The sequence below is a fragment of the Mustela nigripes genome, chromosome 4 (assembly GCF_022355385.1).
Source record: "Mustela nigripes isolate SB6536 chromosome 4, MUSNIG.SB6536, whole genome shotgun sequence".
NCBI lineage: Eukaryota > Metazoa > Chordata > Mammalia > Carnivora > Mustelidae > Mustela > Mustela nigripes.
Window position 1 is genome coordinate 167,274,491 of NC_081560.1, and position 19,170 is coordinate 167,293,660.

Sequence of the window (19,170 nt, forward strand, 5' to 3'; positions counted from 1 at the left end):
GTTGCATATGATCTAAGTTAACCCTTACATCATGGGTTTGGCACAATGTCAGAGCCACAGGAAATGGTCTATAAATGTCAGCTATTTGTAAAAAAACAAGTAACGAAGCCCTCTAGACAAAATTGCGTGTTTTTCTTGCGTGTAATTCTTGTTGGGAATTACCAGCCAGAGAAGTTAAAAACAGGTTCACAGTTCATTACATATTGTCAGAAGGTTTGCCAGAAAGAAACATTCCAACCGTTCTCTTTTTACAAGGTGTGGCCAGCGATGCACACACACTTGTAGCTCCTACACTGGCTTGGATGTTTAGTACCTTAAAAAATATATAATGATTCCATGATGTTTTATTTTTGCTTTTAAACTGCCAGACAGGCTCTATGTTTTTATATAAGATGATTCGTTCTCTGTATTTCTTTACGTGTAAGAAATCATCTTACTATTCTATGTATCCTTCGCGTATTTTGAATACTTCATGTTAACTTCTGAAAAATTTTAGGGAAGCTTTCTCAGTTCTGCTCATTACATCCACCCCCCCCCCCACATTCCACTGCTTTTCTATGCTTTTTTATTTCATTTTACTACATAAAAGTTTGAAAAAAATGTTTAGTCTATCCTATGGTCACTGATGATAGTTTTTGGTGCTTTAACAGCTAAGGACTTATCAGAGTTTAACATGTATACCCCATATTTGCTGTGATAAATACACAACTCCATCTTCTTTGGGTTATGTCATGTAAGCTGGAAGATACAGATCACGGTCACCTCTTTTAAAAAATATTTTTATCTACCTGAGCCAACAACATTTGTTAAATGCTCCTGTATTTCCTGCTCTTGATTCATTGCTGGTCTGTCATACACTTAGTGTTCCTATAATGAATGACCAAAGGTTCTATTAGCCTATTGATCGCACTGTCTTTCTAATCTAACACAACTTAGATGACTGCGGCTTTGTAAAGTGCAAAGGCACTACTTTTCTTGTACCGCATCTACCTTATCCGGGGAAAGAGCAACCAGGGAGTATGGGGCACTCTGTATCCAGTAACCAACACCTAGGAATCTAGACACTATCGGCACTAACGGTACTCAGCTTACTGGCTTTCTTCAAAAAACACCCAAGTGCTACTTTATAAAACGTTATACCATCTGTGTTCCTGTCCCGTCCAGCCACCTTGTACTTGGGCTGAACTGAAAACACGTCATAATAAATGCTTCCTACAGCACTGCTGAAATGACTGGACAGGCAGCCAGTCTGAGAACGAGGCCCAGCTTTCATTTAAAGGGTGAGCCAAACTCTTGAAAGGACGGCTTGAGCTCTGTAATTTGGTGAACCTAATGAGATGGCTGGAGCCTGACCGACTGCATTTTAAGTAGCCTATTCCATGCTGGGAGATAGCGCCCCCCCACCCCCAAAGTTCTAGTATCAAGGGTCAAGCTTTCTTTTTTCTTTTTTTTTGGGTCAAGCTTTCTTAATTTGTCTCACAAGCCAGTCCAATTTAATTTATAGGAATTAATGGCCTATTCTCATACACCTTAACAGACTAGAACAAGATTTTGACTCAGACTAAATTTTGTTTAAAAAAAAATTGTCTTCATTGGCTACATTCCAGGGGAAAGCTTTTAAATTGAGGGCAATTAGATGAAAAGGAGAGAATGGGCTAGTCAGGAATAATTTTAAAATATCACTTTGTATGTAACATGATGAGAATCCTTTTTGGGCTTTCTCCTTGCGCTCTTACTCTTTTTATTCTCAAAGGAATTTCCAATTAAGGCTGCCCACCGTGACGGTTCATCTATTCATCTACTTACAAATCTTTTAAAAATCTCACTCTCAGTAGCCATTTTATCTAAAAAATGACTAAATATAAGTTATACAGTATTCCTAAGGTCATTCTTTAAAAAAAAAAAAAAAAAAAGAGTCGATTTTGGAAATTAGAACAATGTCTAAAATAGGAATCAGCAACCTACAGCCCCTGGGCCAAATCCACCCACAACCTGTTTTGGTAAATAAAGTTTTACTGTATGTACTGTGTGTGGCCGCTTCTGTATCCCCATGGCAACGCTGGGTAATCAAGGTGCAGACCAGAGAGCCCACAAAGCAGAAAACATTGTCTATCTGACCCTATAGAGAACAAGTCTGCTGCTCCATGGCCTGAAACAAGCACATATATTCAAACAACATGCTCTGATTGAAGGTTTTGACAACACTAAAACTGTAAGTCTGCAAACTGATTTTAATATCCTAGACACAGCTATATGAAAATTCAAGAATCTGATTGTCTTATAGGTTTATTTCTTAGCTCTGAAACAGCCGTATAAAACCTGTTGTCTTAATTTTTTTTTTAAAGATTTTTATTTATTTAACACACAGAGAGAGATCACAAGTAGGCAGAGAGGCAGGTAGAGAGAGAGGGGGAAGCAGGCTCCAAGCTGAACAGAGAGCCCAATTCGGGGCTCGATCCCAGGACCCTGAGACCATGACCTGAGCTGAAGAAGGCAGAGGCTTAACCCTCTGAGCCACCTGGGCACACCCCTTAATTTTTTTTTTTTTTTTTTTTTATACCTACAAAGCGTCCTAAGCAAAGCAGTGCCAATGATTAAGATGTTCCCAAATAAGGAATGGAACACTGAAGTCATAGGAAACTGGTGGCCAAGTTCTACACTTGATCTTAGCCAAAAGGCCGAGAAGCGATGGTGGCCAAGTTCTAAATGTAAATACGTCCAAAAATTAAGTGAAGAGCCATTGCACTGGTCCGGACAGTCAAAGTAAGAAGCTGAGATCCTGGCAGGTAATGGCAAAGAGGAAAGACACCGTGTATCACCCAAGGAGATGGTTACAGATGTTAGATAGTATAGCAGGCAGTATTTCATGAATGACCCCAGTGTGTATGGCACTGCCCTGTGTGTACTGATCATCAGTATTGTCCAATATATTTTTTTTAAATTATGAACTTAACTGAAAAAACTCCCTAGGGCCTATTAAAATATACTCAAGGAATTCCAAATGCTGTTTCAGTTATAGTTAGTGGGTTCAATATACAATTTTAAAGTTTCTTTCCAGAGCATCTGGGTGGCTTAGTTGGTTAAGTGACTGCCTTTGGCTCAGGTCATGATCCCAAGTTCCTGGGATGGAGCCTCCATCAGGCTCCTTGCTCAGCAGGGAGTCTGCTTCTCCCTCTGCCTCTCTACCCCTGTTCCCTGCTCGTGCTCTCTCTCATTCTCTCGCTCTCTCTCTCTCTTTCTCGAATAAACAAAATCTTTAAAAACAATAAATAAAGTTTCTTTTTAGTTCATGTTACTCAATAGTTAACTTCAAAGGAATCCTATTTACCTTCTCATCAATCTTAGAATTTCTGGTATCCCTGAGATTTCAGAAAATCTGGATCATGGCAGCACAGACGTTAGTGGCCATCATGCAAAAGGAAAAATCTCCAAAACCTTTGGTTAAGGGTTACATGTGGAACAAAGGGATTCTGAGCCAACTGGCAACTAGGCTAAAACACCTCGACTTCCGTGATAACGACCACAGTAAAAGGAAATGCTCCACCTCCCCGCGACCTGGTCCCACACTGGCAGGCAGGCTCAGAAGGAAGTGAGCACCAAAGAGGAGATAGCAGAAAGAAATACGACTTGCTCTTCTGTGACATCAGTCAGCCGAGGGCCCAGAGCTCCAGGTTTAGTGCTTCGGGCTGATCCACAGAATTCACCAGTGGCCAAATATGTAAACTTAGCCCTACAGTTGTTCTGATGAGCCCCCTTGAGTAAACACCATTGGTTAGCTGGAAAGTAGAGGAGGATGTTCAATGAAAGTACCTGATGAAGCCTCGTGGTTGTTCGACTTTTTCCAGCAGATACAATTGATAACTCCAGTGCTGTCGTCCACTGCAAGAGAAGTGCAAAAGGGCAGGAGAGAGATCCGGGCATCGCGAGTGAATGAGCGGGTCGTCATCGCATTCAGCCATACCCCAAAATGCATCTTTCAATAGCCTGGCTGGGCTAACCCCTCGTGAAACTCTCCTTCCATTCCCAGAAGTAATGTCTGCAGGTACACCGACAGGAAATGCCCGTCTGCACGGCTCGTTGTGATACGTGAGCCTAAGGCAGTCAACATTTCACTCAGCCTGCCTTGGAGGTACCGGTGATTCCTGTCCTCACCATCCTCAGGAGCTTAAGTACAGACATCTCCATGAATGCTAACATGCAAACTGGGCCTTGGCCTCCGACCCTGAAGCAAGAGTGCGCTGATACAGCCCATGGTGAAAAGACTCGGAGGGCAACCATCTCTCACCATCCACCCTTTCACGAGCTCCACAGCCTCCCAAGACAAAGCATCCCACTTCTCTTTATGAATGAGCTTCTGCCCAGTCCTTAATACTGCAGGGGACAAAAGGAAAGCCAAGTATATTGCAGAAGACCAAAGTTTTGTTTTCATACTGGAACATATTTATACTTTAATCACATAAATAATTTTGGCTTATTTTATCCCTAGTGCAACACACACATACAGAATTCCCATTGTACATGGATTTATAACTGCAGAGGAACTGGAGTTGTTTGGTATGAGAGGTGTTTTCTCTAATTTCTGAAAACCTCAAAAAAAAGAGACCAGTGGTTTTTTTAAAAAATCATCAGTGAGACTGTTGTAAATACACATGTAATACAGAATATAAGGCAAATTTTTTTATTACTGGTTTAAACCTGCACTGGAAGCAGAAGCCAAGAAAAATATTTCTTATAGGAAAATAAATCCTAAATAGATTTTTATTAAATGAAAAACAGGTAAACTTAAAAATAGATAGGAAGAAAATATGGGTAAATATGTTTGGACCTTGGGCTTACAGTTGGTTGGAAGAGACTTCTTTAACCAGACTTGAAGATTAGAACTCATTTTTAAAAGTCTGATATAGAAGGCCAACTAAAAAGTAATACCTTACAGCAATTTTCCAAATGACAGGGCGAGGGTCTTAATACATAAAGAGCTCACACAGGGGCGCCTGGGTGGATCAATCCGTTGAGCATCTGCCTCTTGATTTTGTCTCAGGTCATGATCTCAGGGTTGTGAGATCAAGCCCCATGTCTGCACTCAGCACAGAGTCTGCTTGAGATTCTCTCTCTCCCTCTGCTCCCCCTTTCAAACAAATAAATAGATAGATAGATAGCTCGCTCATACAAATGAATAAGAAAAGATCAGAACCAGGTCCCTGGGTGGCTCAGTGGGTTAAGCCTCTGCCTTCACTCAGGTCATGATCTCAGGGTCCTGGGATCAAGCCCCACATTGGGCTCTCTGCTCAGCAGGGAGCCTGCTTCCCCCTCTCTCTCTATGCCTGTCTCTCTGCCTATCTATGATCTCTGTCTGTCAAATAAATAAATAAAATATTAAAAAAAAAAAGAAAAAGAAAAGATCAGAACCACTAGACTAAAAATGGCAAGGAGAAAGAATACATAATTTACGGAAAATATAAAAACAGCCAAATACATATGTGTCAGTACACTAAACTCATTAGTTACCAGGAAAAGAACAAACTTAAATAATTTCTCAACCATTAGAATGACAAACATTAAAAATACTGATATCCTCATATGCTGTTAATGGGAATATAAATTCATATCAAATTTCTAAAGAGCAAGTTTGGAAACGTGTTGATTTTTTAAATGTATATACTCTTTGACTTAGTGATTACTTCCAGAAATTTATCCTGAAGAGAAAAACAGAATACACACACAGATTTACACATCTTGTATAAGGCTGTTTGTTGCAACATTGTTTATAATATTGTTAGTTGGAGATAATCTAAATGCTTATAAATATGGAATTTGTTAAATAAATTACAGTGGCATACCATATAAAAAGTTATAATGAAGATTTATGTTCACTGCTATTAAAAGATATCATGATTCATTTTAAAAAAGAAATCTTATATATAATCTAATTTATGTAAAACATTAAGTAGTGTATTTTGACAGAAATGACTTTAAGACAGTGAAACGATAATAGCAGGGTTTTTCTGGAACATTGGAACGGAACTCCACACCAAATGTACATCCTGATTATAAGCCTCATTTCGGAGATTTTAAGAGAAGAAAATATGCATAATAGTACAAGGAAATAGGACACATCTCTATTTCCCCAATATTAGGAACAAGTAAAAAACATTAGGAGGGACGTTCACCCAAACAGTGACATTGTTTTTATCTTATTTATAGGGTTTCCCATGACTTTTATGTACTTCAGTAAAAATTTCTCTAGTTTTAAATTTTATTTTATGATAGGAGTGTCATTTTAAAATAAATCAATGAGGACATTCTGAGTTCAAAAACGACTGTATGATACCTCTAGGCACACCACTTCTCTGGCCAGTGTAAAATCTTGGTTTATCATGTAAAGTAAAAACATGAGCACATGAACGTTTGTTCTAGAAAATGTGAAAACATTAACAGTAGAGTCTCCCAGGATTCTAGGTATGAGCTTGAGTTGCTGCCAAGTGCTCTGCCAGGCACGGCTACCAAACCCTTGGACTTTCTGGCCTGCAACGTCTCCCAACAGGTGCTGGGAGCCGGCAGCCTGAGGTCTGGCTGCTGGAATGCCCCGGAAAGGGAGCATCCTTGCAGAGCTGCACAACATCCTCCCCGGTTGGGCAGCACCACCGGGGCCACTGGCCTTTTGTTTCAGCAATGGAATGAGTCAGTGGGAACAGGAAACACCCCCCAGGACAGAACTATAGTGAGTCAGGTGGAGCAAGACCCAGGACAGCGAGGAGTGGCTGCCTGGCCGGTGGCCCAAGAGCCAAGCTGGCCCTGAGGACAGCAGGGAGGGTGCCGCTCGCCCCTGAACAGGCCTCACAAGAACTAAACTTCTTTCTGTTCTCAATTACCCCAACCTTCAGGTGCTTTTTGTTTTCCCACTGCCCACAGATGTGTCTCATTGCTTCTAGCCTCCACCCTGAAAAGAACATTTATTGGGGAACAGTCATACCTATCTCCTTAATATTTCTAGAATGGGAAAGGGGTTAAGTGAAGCCCCTTTAGGTCACAGGTACAGTAACTGGCCTGGTTTTAGGGCCAGGATGAAGATCCTTGAATAGCCTCTTTCATGTGACCTCAAAAACAATCAAAGACCAGAGGGGCTCTGTCCAGGTCTCTCCCCACCCAACAAACAGCCGCACCTCCCGGTGCAGTGCCCCAGCATCCCTGAGACACAATGGGGAAGGTCAGAGTAAACGGATTTGGCCGTATCAGGTGCTGGTCACCAGGGCCGCTTTTAACTCTGGCGAAGTAGACATTGTCTCCATCAGTGACCCCTTGGTGGACCTCAACAACATGGTCTACGCTCTACAGCGTGATTCCACCACTGTAAGATCAACGGCACAGTCGAGGCTGAGAATGGGAAACTTGTCATCAATGGAAAGCCCATCTCCACCTTCCAAAGTGAGATCCTGCCAACATCAAACGGGGTGAGGTGGTGCCGAGTCCATAGGGGAGTCCACTGGGGCCTTCACCACCATGGAAAAGGCTGGGGCTCAGCTGGAGTGTGGGGTCAAGAGGTTCATCATCTCAGTTTCTGCTGATGCCACCATGTTTGGATGGGTGTGACCCATGAGAAGTGTGACAACTCCTTCAAGATTGTTAGCAATGCCTCCTGCACTATCCATGACAACTCCGGCATTGTGGAGGGACTCATGACCACAGTCCATACCATCACTGCCACCAGGAAGACCAGAGACAGCCCCTCTGGGAAGCTGAGGTGTGATAGCTGAAGGGCTGCCCAGGACATCATCCCTCCTTCTACTGGTGCTGCCAAGGCTGTAGACAAGGCTATCTCTGAGCTGAACAGAAAGCCCAATGGTACAGCCTTCCGTGTCCCCACCCTCAATGTGTCAGTTGTGGATCTGACCTGCCACCTGGAGCAAGCTGCCAAATACAAAGACATCAAGAAGGTGGTGAAGCAAGCATCAGAAGGTCCCTTCAAAGGCATCCTGGGGTACACTGGGGACCAAGCTGTGTCCTACAACTTTCACAGTGATACCCACTCTCCCACCTTCAATGATGGGGCTGGCATTGCCCTCATGACACTTTGTCAAGCTTATCCAATCAATTTGGTTACAGCAACCAGGGGGAGAGCCTTAAAGTTCACATGGCCTCCAAGGAATAAGGGACCCCTGGACCACCAGCCCTGGTGAGAGCAAGAGGAAGAGAAAGGCCCTCAGCTGCTGGGGAGTCCTTGCCCCAACTCATCCCCCAATATACTGAGAATCTCCTGACCTCTAGAGAGTAGAGGTCCATCAGAACCCTGAGAAGGGGTGGGTTTGGGAACCCCTACTTTGTCATGTACCATCAACGAAATATACTGTCTCCAGCAAAAAAAAACACACACAAAAAAACCAAAAAACAAAAAACAGACAAAGTTGATTTCTGGTGAGGTGATGGGACAGAGAAAAATCAAATTGAGTTATATGGAGACTATACATCACAATGGAATCAGTAAGCAGATTGGGCCTATAAACCTCCATCAGTGGAATCTTGAGCAAGTGACTGAGCCTTCTTTTCCTCATCAACAAAATGGAAAGAACATCTGTCCTTTCTATTTCAAAACCTCAGGAGGAGAATGACACAAAAGTACACATATAAAAGTGCTCTGTAACCTGAAATTGTTACTTCATCAGTGGGATTTGGAGAGGAAGTACCTGATTATACTATAGAAAATGTACTTGCCCACAGCTGAGTATGTTATAGGAAACTGGCGAGTACTTCTTAAACTGTCTGGAGAAAAACAGAACCAATACCTCTGGTAAAATAGAGAAGAGATCCAGTATGGGAATGCCTGACAAGATGATCTATTTTGGAGTTTAAAAAATATAGATGCTGGGGAAGAGAAGAAGGCACGAGAAACCTCCCTCACATGTTATTTCATAAGCACGAGACAATCATCCTCAGGAAAATGAACACGTTGAGGAAATACAACAAGATGCATCCATACTCTACATTATCTAAGGCGCACAGACCGCCAGGGTGATGTTCTTCGTCCCCTAGTTCAACTGCCTTTTATGTTTCCACAAGTAGAGCAAGGACACAAACCCAGGGCAACACAACAGAAAGCAACGCCGCTAATTAAAAGCAAAGGTTTGGAATCCAAAGTTCAGCTTCCCAGGAAATACCCAGCTTGGCCTCTTAACTGTGGAGACTCTAAGAGCTGCACAAGGCAACAGATTAAAATGCTTACATTAAACTCAATGAAAAAACTCAAGACCCACAACGCTAATTGCTGGTGTCCAAACTACAGAAATCCTTTATTTAGTTTGTATCATCATGAGGAGACAGAAATTTTCTGATAATAGATATTCAGCCCTGAGTACCAAAAGGCCTTTTAAAATTCCTGTTCTGAATATAAATCTTGTCAATTATTTTTCATACCTCCCTGTCTTCTTGGGAGAGTCTTCCTTAACATTAATCTCGTCTTTTTATTTTATTTTTTTTAAGATTTTATTTATTTATTTGACAGAGATACAGCGAGAGAGGGAACAGAGGCAGGGGGAGTGGAGAGGGAGAAGCAGGCTTCCCACTGAGCAGAGCGCCCAATGTGAGGCTCAATCCCAGGGACCCTGGGATCATGACCTGAGCCGAAGGCAGATGCTTAACGGCTGAGCCACCCGGGCGCCCCTGGCCTTTTTATTTTTAAAGGTATCAATATAAACATCTGCTACCATCCATTGCTATTTACAGCTATGCCCTCCAGTATCAGGTGTCTGTCCCTGATCAACACGGTCATATTTTAATTCTTCTACCCCCTAACTCCCTATCAGTTGTCATTCGACAGTATTCATCAGCTGCATTCCTACATTTTGCCTCATTTTATTCTCAGTCCACGTTGGTGGCTCCAAGGGGCTCCTAAGAAAGGAGAAGTGTGTGGGCTCCATAAGCGTCCCCAGCCACTGGGAAAGGCTGCCGTTCCTTCAAAGGCAAGGATCAGCTAAGGGAGGTCCTTCCACATAAACTCCATGCCAGACACAATTGTTCTTACCTCCATAACTGTAGAAAGCATCTTTTTCTCTCCTTTCAATTACAGTTCCCAAGATCTCTACCTGCTTTATTGGGTGCCCCTTGTAAAAAAATACACCTGAAATTAAAAAAAAAAAGAAAAGAAAAGAAATCAGTCCTTGACAAATGGCAAGCCCTAAGAAATTCAGATGTCTTTTCCTTAAGGGTCCAAAGTAGACAGTTTGGTTTTAAAGAAGCCTGTACTAATGCAGAAAAGAAAAAACCAACATTGCCCAGCTAGATTTGGTTAACCTTTCCGTTTGCGAAAATGAAATGTGCCTTCTTGTGGACCTCTCACAACAGGCCTGAAAACAGTCATTAGGTTATGAGACCAAATCTATTTTGAGGGATTGCAAAAGAAAAGAGGAAATCACAGGAAAGACTTGATTTTTTTTACTAGCACTTTTCTAGAAAGCCGGTCATCATTTCTATGAATTAACATTGATTTTTTTTTTTTTAAAGAGAAGATAAATTAGGTTACCAAATTTAAAAAAAAAAAAAAATGCTGTTCTTTGGAGCCAGCAGATTATAACTCAAAAACTTCCCTCTTAAAAAAAAAAAAAATTATTTGAGAGAGAGGAAGAGAATACATGTACACAAGTGAATGGGGTGGGGGAAGGGACAGAGAGAGAGAATCTTGGAGCAGACTCCCGGCTGAGTGCGAAGCCTGATGGGGACTTGATCCCAGGACCCCTGAGATCATAACTTGAGCCAAAACCAAAAGTCAAGTCAGACGCTAATCCAACGGAGCCACCCAGGTGCCCTCCAAACTTCTCTTTTTTAAAACTATTCTCCAAACTCAGAGGACAGATGCCAGCAGGCAGGTTCCCACCAGAGGAGAAAACTGAGAGGAGAAACCTTACATGCCTTTTTAGACCTAGGAAGGGACACAGACAGAGGGACTCCTGGCTGCAGGGACTCCCTGATTCCAATCTTGGGTGCCAGTGCTATCCTGGCCCCTGCAGGCTTCCTGTCTGCAGCCCCCTGACATCCTGACCCTTTTGGTGTAAGCTACTTGCACGTGCGTCCGTTTCCTGCCGCTCTTGAGCCCAGACTAAAATCTTCTCCAGCCTGTTTTTTCCCCCATGATGGCTGAATTCTTCACTTGCAGAAAGGGGCTATAACTGTCTAAGTGGCAATTTCCTTTTTCGATGAAGATCTGACCTGTAAACAAAGATTCATCAGCACCGACTTTTGGCCAACTCCTCCCTCCCCATCAAGCCTGGTCAGAGCCTCTGTTCTCCACATCCATGGGGTTAGACGGTGGGACAGACCTGCGGCCTGAACCCTGATGCCCTTCAACACCCCCAGACTGGCCTCTGCTGATGGTATCCCATGTGGATAAAGGGGTTGGGGACAAGTCACTCATGAAGAGTCACAGAGGATGGATAAGAAGGCTCTGAGCCTCAGCCCACTGGAGATTCTAGGAGTCAGATGTGGTTGGAAGGGAAAAAAAAATGGTGGCAATTTACCCTAAAGAAGGGTCCTCTCCCAAGCAGGGCATCCTTCTAAAGAATATTTGGTTGGCTAGAGACCATGCACGGGGTAACTGTGTGGGCCATGAGCTGAAATGGCGGGGCCTTACAGGGGAAGGAGCCGGAGTCACTGTGTCATCCCCGAAGGAGGGTCACCCTCTTCCAGGAACACAGGTAGAATGGGGACAAACTGGCTCCACAGAAAATCCATGCAATTTTAAGAGCAGGACAGTTCCGATCGACTCCTCCTGTGTTCTTAGGATTGTTATCCAGGTCCCTTAGTTACTACGGTTCGTGAGACCCTTGGGGCCTTTGCCCCCACCTGCCTCCACTGACCAAACACAAAGGGAAATGGGCGACTTCAGAGGGAGAGTCCTGCAGGACCACTGCAGGCAAGCTCAGACTTCCCGGCGGCAGAAAGGAGGGTAAATCAGGAGACTATGGGCCTACCCTAGGGATGTGGACACGGAGTCCTCTACTGAAGTGTTCCCCAGCACCATGGCCTGACACGCTTGTGTCCAGAGAAGAGCTATGGCATGGCACTACTGGGTCTGCTATAGGGCCGGGGGGGAGGGGTTGAAGTGGCCTGAGCTCCATGCTGTTTTCTGGCTGCAGCCAGCCCTTTCTGCTTCCCGAAAAGCACTGGACAAGTAATAACACTGTCTACTGGTGCACTGAGCAGAGAAGAGTTAGAGAGAACCATTTTCTAGAAACTGACTGGTCTTCCCCTACCCCCATCTCAATGGCTGGTCTGTCCTGGTTGCCAGGCATCTGTTGGCATTAGAGAGGGTTCCATGTGGTCACTTGTGGCCCCCAGGACATTAGTAGTAGGAAGCAGAACTATGGAGGCCTCAAGACCCATTGGAGAGCCCACTGCCTATCCCTGAAATGTCTTCCCAACTGCAGGGTCCTCTTCTGGTGACGTCTGGAAATTCAAGATAGTCCCAGGACTCTCTGGGTTTCCCTGGGACACCCTGCCATGCACTACTATGGTGGTTTTATAGTAAAGAGCCGACACACTTTAAGAAGGGAAACAGAGCTAGCCAAAAGGTGTTTTGCCTGGGTTGAAGTGTATGAAAAGGTGATAAAAAGCCAGGACTAATGACACAAGCCAGTGAGGGTGCTCAAGTCACCTGCGATGGAGGCCAACCCTCCAAGGTTACCAACTGTGTCAGGCCACTAGATAAAAATCTGAACAGGTCTTCACCTGAAGACACAACAGACTCTCTCTCAAAGAAAGCACTGAAAAGGGCGCTCCCTAAACTTTTATCTTCTACACTGACAGTGGTTCACCTTGAAGGGCAGACAGAGTCACTCAAAAATGCAAAAAATCCTTCCAAACTCAAGCAATTGATATAGAACACATCTCTAAAGCATCTCTGAATAAAGGAGAGCAAATTCAGGAGAAACTAATGCATGGGTTGAATCAAAACATTCAGAGGAAATCAAGCAAGGAGAAAACACACTGCTTGGGAATAGAGAAGGCACGTGTCCACCTGTAGAGAAACATGACTACACGTATCAGAAATGCAACCCACGAGAAGAAGCTGAAGGGACGGACAAGAAGTGCAGAGGACCACGTCCTTCTATCAAGAGAAGATTCTATTCTACGACAGAAGAGCTTAAAAATAGTTGGATGGAGACACCTGGGTGGCTGTCAGTTAAGCGGCTGCCTTTGGCTCAGATCATGATCCCAGTGTCCTGGGATCGAGTTCCACAGAGGGCTCCTTGCTCGGCAGGAAGCCTGCTTCTCCTTCTGCCTCTGCCTGCCACTCTGCCTGCCACTCTGCCTGCCTGTGCTCGCTCTCTCTCTCTCTCTCTCTCTGACAAATAAATAAAAATAAAATCTTAAAAAAAATTAAAAAAAAAAAGTTGGATGGTGGCTCTGTCGACTGAAAGAAAGTTCAGGAAGCAAACAACAGAAAACCACCCAAACAACAGATCCTGGCTGACGGGGGAGTTCAAGCTGAAGCCTTCCCCACATGGTCCTTCTGTTCCTGCTGCCTCTGTTCCACATGCAGCCCCCAGAGGCCGAAACATACTGGGGGATCTCCTGGACCATTTGGTCCCAAGGAAGGAATAGGGTCATGTGGGGAGGGTTGAGGGACCCGGGTCACACAGGGAGGACTAAGTCAGCTTTCATGGCAGCCTATCCCCAAACTGCCACCACCACAGCAAGACATTCGCCTGGCTTCTCTCTTTGAAAAGTACTTTTGATTGATCTCTTTTTAGTCTGTCATTATTTAATTGATGTCTAATAATATTCAAGTGCCCAAGATACTATTTTGCATATAATTCTTACAAAAGCACTATTCCCACTTCATCAGACCCTCTAAGATTAGATAATATAAGTAACTTTTTTTTTAAGATTTTATTCATTTATTTGACAGAAATCACAAGTAGGCAGAGAGGCAGGAAGAGAGAAGAGAAGGGCGCCTGGGTGGCTTGGTGAGTTAAAGCCTTTGCTTTCGGCTCAGGTCATGGTCCCAGGGTCCTGGGATCGAGCCCTGTGTCAGGCTCTCTGCTCAGCAGGGAGCCTGCTTCCCTTCCTCTCTCTGCCTGCCTCTCTGCCTACTTGTGATCTGTCAAATGAATAAATAAAATCTTTAAAAAAAAAAAAAAAAAAAAAAGAAGAGAGAGAGAGAGGAGGAAGCAGGCTCCCCGCCGAGCAGAGAGCCCAATGTGGGGCTCGATCCCAGGACCCCAGGGTCATGACCCGAGCTGAAGGCAGAGGCTTTAACCCACTGAGCCACCCAGGCGCCCCTAAGTAACAGATTTTGATTTAAACATCAGATTCATTATTTATCCCATTATTAAAGTCTATGACACAGATATTTAGAATAATAAAGACTATTTCTGCATGCTATAAACAAAAAGATAAAGCAAAAAAGACCCCAAAACTGGGGCACTTGGGTGACTCAGTTGGTTAAGCAGTTAACCCGTGATTTCAGCTCAGGTCATGGTCTCATGGGGGTGAGATCTTCATGGGCTCCATGTTCAGTGGAGAGTCTACTTGAAGATTCTCGCTCTCTGCCCCTCCCCCAACACTCCTCCTCTCTCTCCCTCTCTCTTTCACAAATCTTTTTTTTAAAAAAGACCCCAAGGGGCACTTGGGTGGCTCAGTCATTAAGCCTCTGCCTTCGGCTCAGGTCACGATCCCAAGGTCCTGGAATCGAGCCCCACATCAGGCTCCCTGATCCGCAGGAAGCCTGCTTCTCCCTCTCCCACTTCCCCTGCCTGTTTCCCCCCTCTTGCTGTCTCTCTCTGTCAAATAAATGAATAAAATCTTTAAAAAAAAAAAAAAAAAAAAAGACCCCCCAACCCTATAAATACCACCATCACCACCACCCAAAACTTGATACTATTTTTTCATAATATTTTTTATTAGTTTAAATTTGCAGATTAATTTAGAGAAGCAGACATTCTGCAACCATTTTGCAAGGCAATTCTGATGGATGGCAAATACAAAGTCAGGTCAAATTTCAAGTCAAGGGCACAGTCTCCCACAAAATTGCTTTCTTCCCTCACCAGCCCTGAATCGGGGTGTTCTCAAACCACCCACACTTCTGACTAACTGGCTACAACTTTAGGGGGCCTACAACTCTCTCGGCTTTGGTGTTTTGTTAGAATGGGACACAACTCAGGAAGGTACTAGACTTATGACTATAGTTTTATAATGAAGGGTACAAACCAGGACTCACTAACTAAAGAGATCCATTGGACAAGGTCTGGAAGAGTCCAAGCGCAAAGCTTCCACACCCACACAACAGATCACCCTCCTGACAAATCAATGCATGATTACCAATCAGGAAAATTCACCTGAGCCTGGTGTCCAGAGTTTTTATTCGGGTTTTATTTTGCAGGCATGACTGAATCGCTGGCCAATGACAACTCAATCTCTAGCCCGCTCCTTTCCCCAGGGGTCGGCATGGACAACCCCTATCCTCAAAGCAAACCAGAAACAACAATGAAAACAACATAGAAAGAAAAACCCAGACTAGGGGAATTTCCCACCCCTTGAGCCCTACAGTATAATCTCAAGAAGATCACTCTCTTACAATTATGGTTGGTGCCTGCTTCAAGCATGATGTTTCATTTTAAAAACTGTTACAGTCAGCAGTTAGGCTTTTACAGGATGCCTGGAGGCCAAAAAAGGGGGAGTCATGGCTAGCTATGGGGGAAGTCAGAGACCTGTCCCTGCAGCACTCCAAAAACAAAGCTTTAAGAAGCTGGATCAAATCAGACAGGCTCAAGACAAAGAAAGCCAAGAACCTGGATCAAGGGAGGGGGAAAAGACACAAAGACCCGCTCCTCAAAAAAATGCCTCCCCAGGTAATAAATATTCCAACTCCTAATTAACACCTGTCAAAAGACAGGAGCCCAAAACCTGGGATGCAGCTCTCCCTTGGGCTCACCTGCATTCACTTTATTTTAAATTTTCTTTAAATTCAATTTATTAGCATATAGTATATTATTAGTTTCAGAAGTAGAGTTCAATGATTCATTGCATACAACACCCAGTGCTCATCACATCACATGCCCTCCTTAATGCCCATCACCCAGTTACCCCATCCCTCCACTCCACCTCCCCTCCAGCAACCCTCAGTTTGATTCCTAAAGTTGAGTCTCTTATGGTTTGCCTCCCTCTGTGTCGAGAGTGTACTCTCGCTTTAATAAACTTTCTGATTTGCACCGCTCAACCCTTGCCTTGGGTCTCTCTTTGAATTGTCTCTTGCAATGGGACCAAGAGCTTCTGGCAACATCTCTGGGAAAAGATGGACGGAGGCCTCGGGGTCAGGAGTCTCCCCAGTCCACCTGGCAACAAAATCACATCTAAAACAGCATTACCAGTGACCTAGCAAAGACCATCAGGATGCGTTTTCCTTGGTTGGCTGTTAATACATCATGAGGTCCTTCGCCGGCAGAAAGAGTTAAGCCCCTATCATGCCCAGACATTTCCTTGAGCCACTCTATAAGACCTTTCTTTCAAATGCAAAGCTGGCATTTGGTGTGAATTACTTTCTTCCGGAGATGAGCTGTGAAGAATACCAGCCTGTTCTGGAAAATGGACAACTGTGGGGGAGGACGGCTGCCTTCCAAGAAAAAAAAACACAAAAAACCAAACAGATCATTTCCAACAATAATTAGGAAACCAAGGCATTTTGCACAAAAGGCTTTAGAATAAGGTCCTCCAAATATATTTGTACCTAGAACTGGAAACACACAAAACATCCTCTCATTAAAACCGTGCATACTTGAGCTTCTTGACTACTTCTGACTCACAGCTTGCTTTTCACTCAAAACAGCAAAGAGTTGAATCAAACTTCTCACCTAGCACAGTAAACATGTGAAGATCCATACACAGCTATGTGAATTATTTAAATCTACCCCAAATTATATTTGTTATGTTTCTAGGCATGAAGAACTTATCTTTAGTAACCACCTTTAAAAAAAAAATGATTTCTTTAACTTTACATTGATAATACTTTGTTGCTCCAATTACTTTCTAAGGGCCCACCACATGCCAGGCACAGTTCTAAGCACTGGAATTATGTAGATGAATAAGGCAGATAATGTATTTCCTCTCAGGGAGTTTATATTACTTGGTTCTGAGTAGCTGAAAACAAAAGAAAATCCCACAAGAAAATCAGGCCTGGTTAATCCCCATTTTTTACAAAGAGGACACCTAAGCTTTGCAGGTGAGTCACATGTCCAGGCCAGGGAACAGGCCTAGAGATGTCTGGTCCACTGAAGCTTTCCACCAACAGCTGTCCCAGAGAAAAACAACCAGGCATGTTAAAATATTAAAGACCTCAAAGCCAGACCAAAACCAACAAAACAAAAAACCCAAAAAACCCCAAACATTCCAAGGTACAAAGGTTACTTCCCCACGCATTTATTTTAAAAAATAAAAATAAGACTTAGATTCTGTAACTTGCACAGAAAAGTATTCATTTAAGAGTCCACGCTAGGTCATCTTCAGAGCCTGCAGCAGGGAAGGTTCTCCTGAAAGCCACTAAGCCCCAGCTTCCTGCAGCTTTGGAGAAAGAAGGGTGAGGTGCAGGTGCAGCCCTGGGCATCCTCCAGGCCCACCAGCCACATACCTGGTACCTGGCGGGACTCCTTTAAGTCCAGGATATCCCCGATGTAGAGTTTTGCAAAGGCTACAAACACTGGATCCAAGCCCCACAAGAGGGAAGGGGTCTCCTCTTCACACTGGCTGGATTCGGGCTGCATTGGGAAGTTGGGGTTTGGCTCGCAGCCAACCCTGAAAGGCTCTGCGTCACTGAGTGGAGGATCTAGATGTGAGACACACACACACACACACAAAATCAGGATGCAATGCTTTTAAAGGGTGAAAGCAGCATGGTCCCGAAGCTGCTTCCAGGCGGCTATGCCGAACTCCGGGAGGGATAGAAGCAGGGGTCCAGGGCCCGGCAAATTCACGCCACGGGCCTAGAGCAAAAAAGCACTCCTCGGGTGAGGGCCTGTGCGTTCCTTATGGCTCTCCCTCTGGCATCTCCTCTGCTCCACGGGAGTGTTTCTCCTTCCCCCCAGGTACGAACTTCAAAACGGCTAAAGGCTAACTTTTCACCTTGGGGAGCTGTCTCCATACAGGCGTACCCTGAAACCGCTTGGATGGGCGGGATCTGGAGAGGAATGGGGGCCCGCGTGGCCAAACACAAGGGGGTCCGGGTGGGTGGGACTGTGCGTCGCTCGGCCCCGGCACCTTCCGGTCTGGGAATGAGCCTCAGACAAGGAGGAAAACGGAAACGACTAGCAGACCCGCTCGAAGCCCCTCCCGCCGCGCTCCCGCCACCAGCCCCCGGCCCCCAGGAGCGCGCAGGCCCGGCCCTTCCGGGCGCTCCGAGGCCGCGGACGCCTCGGCCCCGCCCGGCGCTGGTGCGCGGGGGCTCAGGGCGCCTCCCGAGTCGCAGCGGGAACCGCTCCGGGCCCGCCACCGACCCACCTCTCCCGGCCGGGGCCTGCCCTCCCGCGGCCCGCGCCTCGCCACGGCTCCGCCCCGTCGCGCCCGCCGCCCCGCCCCCGCCCGGCGAGGCCCCGCCCCCAGCTCGCCGGCAGGTGGCGGCCAGGCTCTCCGGCGTTTGCGGGCCCGAGCAGTCCTCTGGTCCCTCCATCCGTCCTTCATGGGCTTCCGCTGGAGCACAGAGCCCAAGTCTCTGAGGCCTGGGTCCTGACTCTGCAATTCCTGCTGCCCAAACCCCATCCTCCAAGTCTCCCTTTCACCCTGTCCCCCGCTGGTGGCAGGATGCTGAGTCAGGCCCCCCAGGAGCCTGGGACTGGCTCTTGCGTGGGGTGGATGTGGGAGTAACGGGGAGTTGGTTCCTGATATATTAAATAAACAAATAAAAAAACGCAGCACTAAGAGCAGGATTGCCCTGTGGCATATTTTAAATGTTTATTTACATTTGGCGAGTGATGTGCTAACACACACACACACACACACACACACACATTGGGATTCTACAGTCTTGCTTGGAGATAATGTCAGTATCCAAATGTGAGCTCTTGAATGAATGTGAACACTTGGTTCTCCCAAAGCTAGCCCCACACGATTATGACAATAAATTTTGTCTTCTTTCCTCTTATTCCATTTATACTCCGTAATGTTGTGCATATAAAGATTTTGAAAAACTGACATTCT

At 45.0% G+C, this 19,170-nt stretch overlaps 1 protein-coding gene across 9 annotated transcripts in view; it reads right to left on the reverse strand.

The window, feature by feature from the left end:
- The window catches only part of STN1 (STN1 subunit of CST complex), a 43,986-nt gene extending 25,449 nt beyond the window's left edge, over window positions 1-18,537 (reverse strand). For 3 of the 9 annotated variants that reach the window (XM_059398495.1, XM_059398496.1, XM_059398494.1), the window contains exons 1-4: window positions 18,100-18,348; window positions 17,609-17,803; window positions 10,013-10,108; window positions 3,811-3,879 (exon numbers count right to left, since the gene is read on the reverse strand). In XM_059398495.1, the coding sequence (XP_059254478.1) occupies window positions 3,811-3,879; window positions 10,013-10,108; window positions 17,609-17,803; window positions 18,100-18,118 (379 nt within the window). In that variant the 5' untranslated portion in view covers window positions 18,119-18,348. Of the gene's footprint in view, window positions 1-3,810; window positions 3,880-10,012; window positions 10,109-17,608; window positions 17,804-18,099; window positions 18,350-18,474 lie in introns of those variants that run through there. The other 6 variants (XM_059398500.1, XM_059398499.1, XM_059398497.1 and 3 more) reach the window with 5 other exon arrangements.
- Window positions 18,538-19,170: the final 633 nt, after the last annotated feature.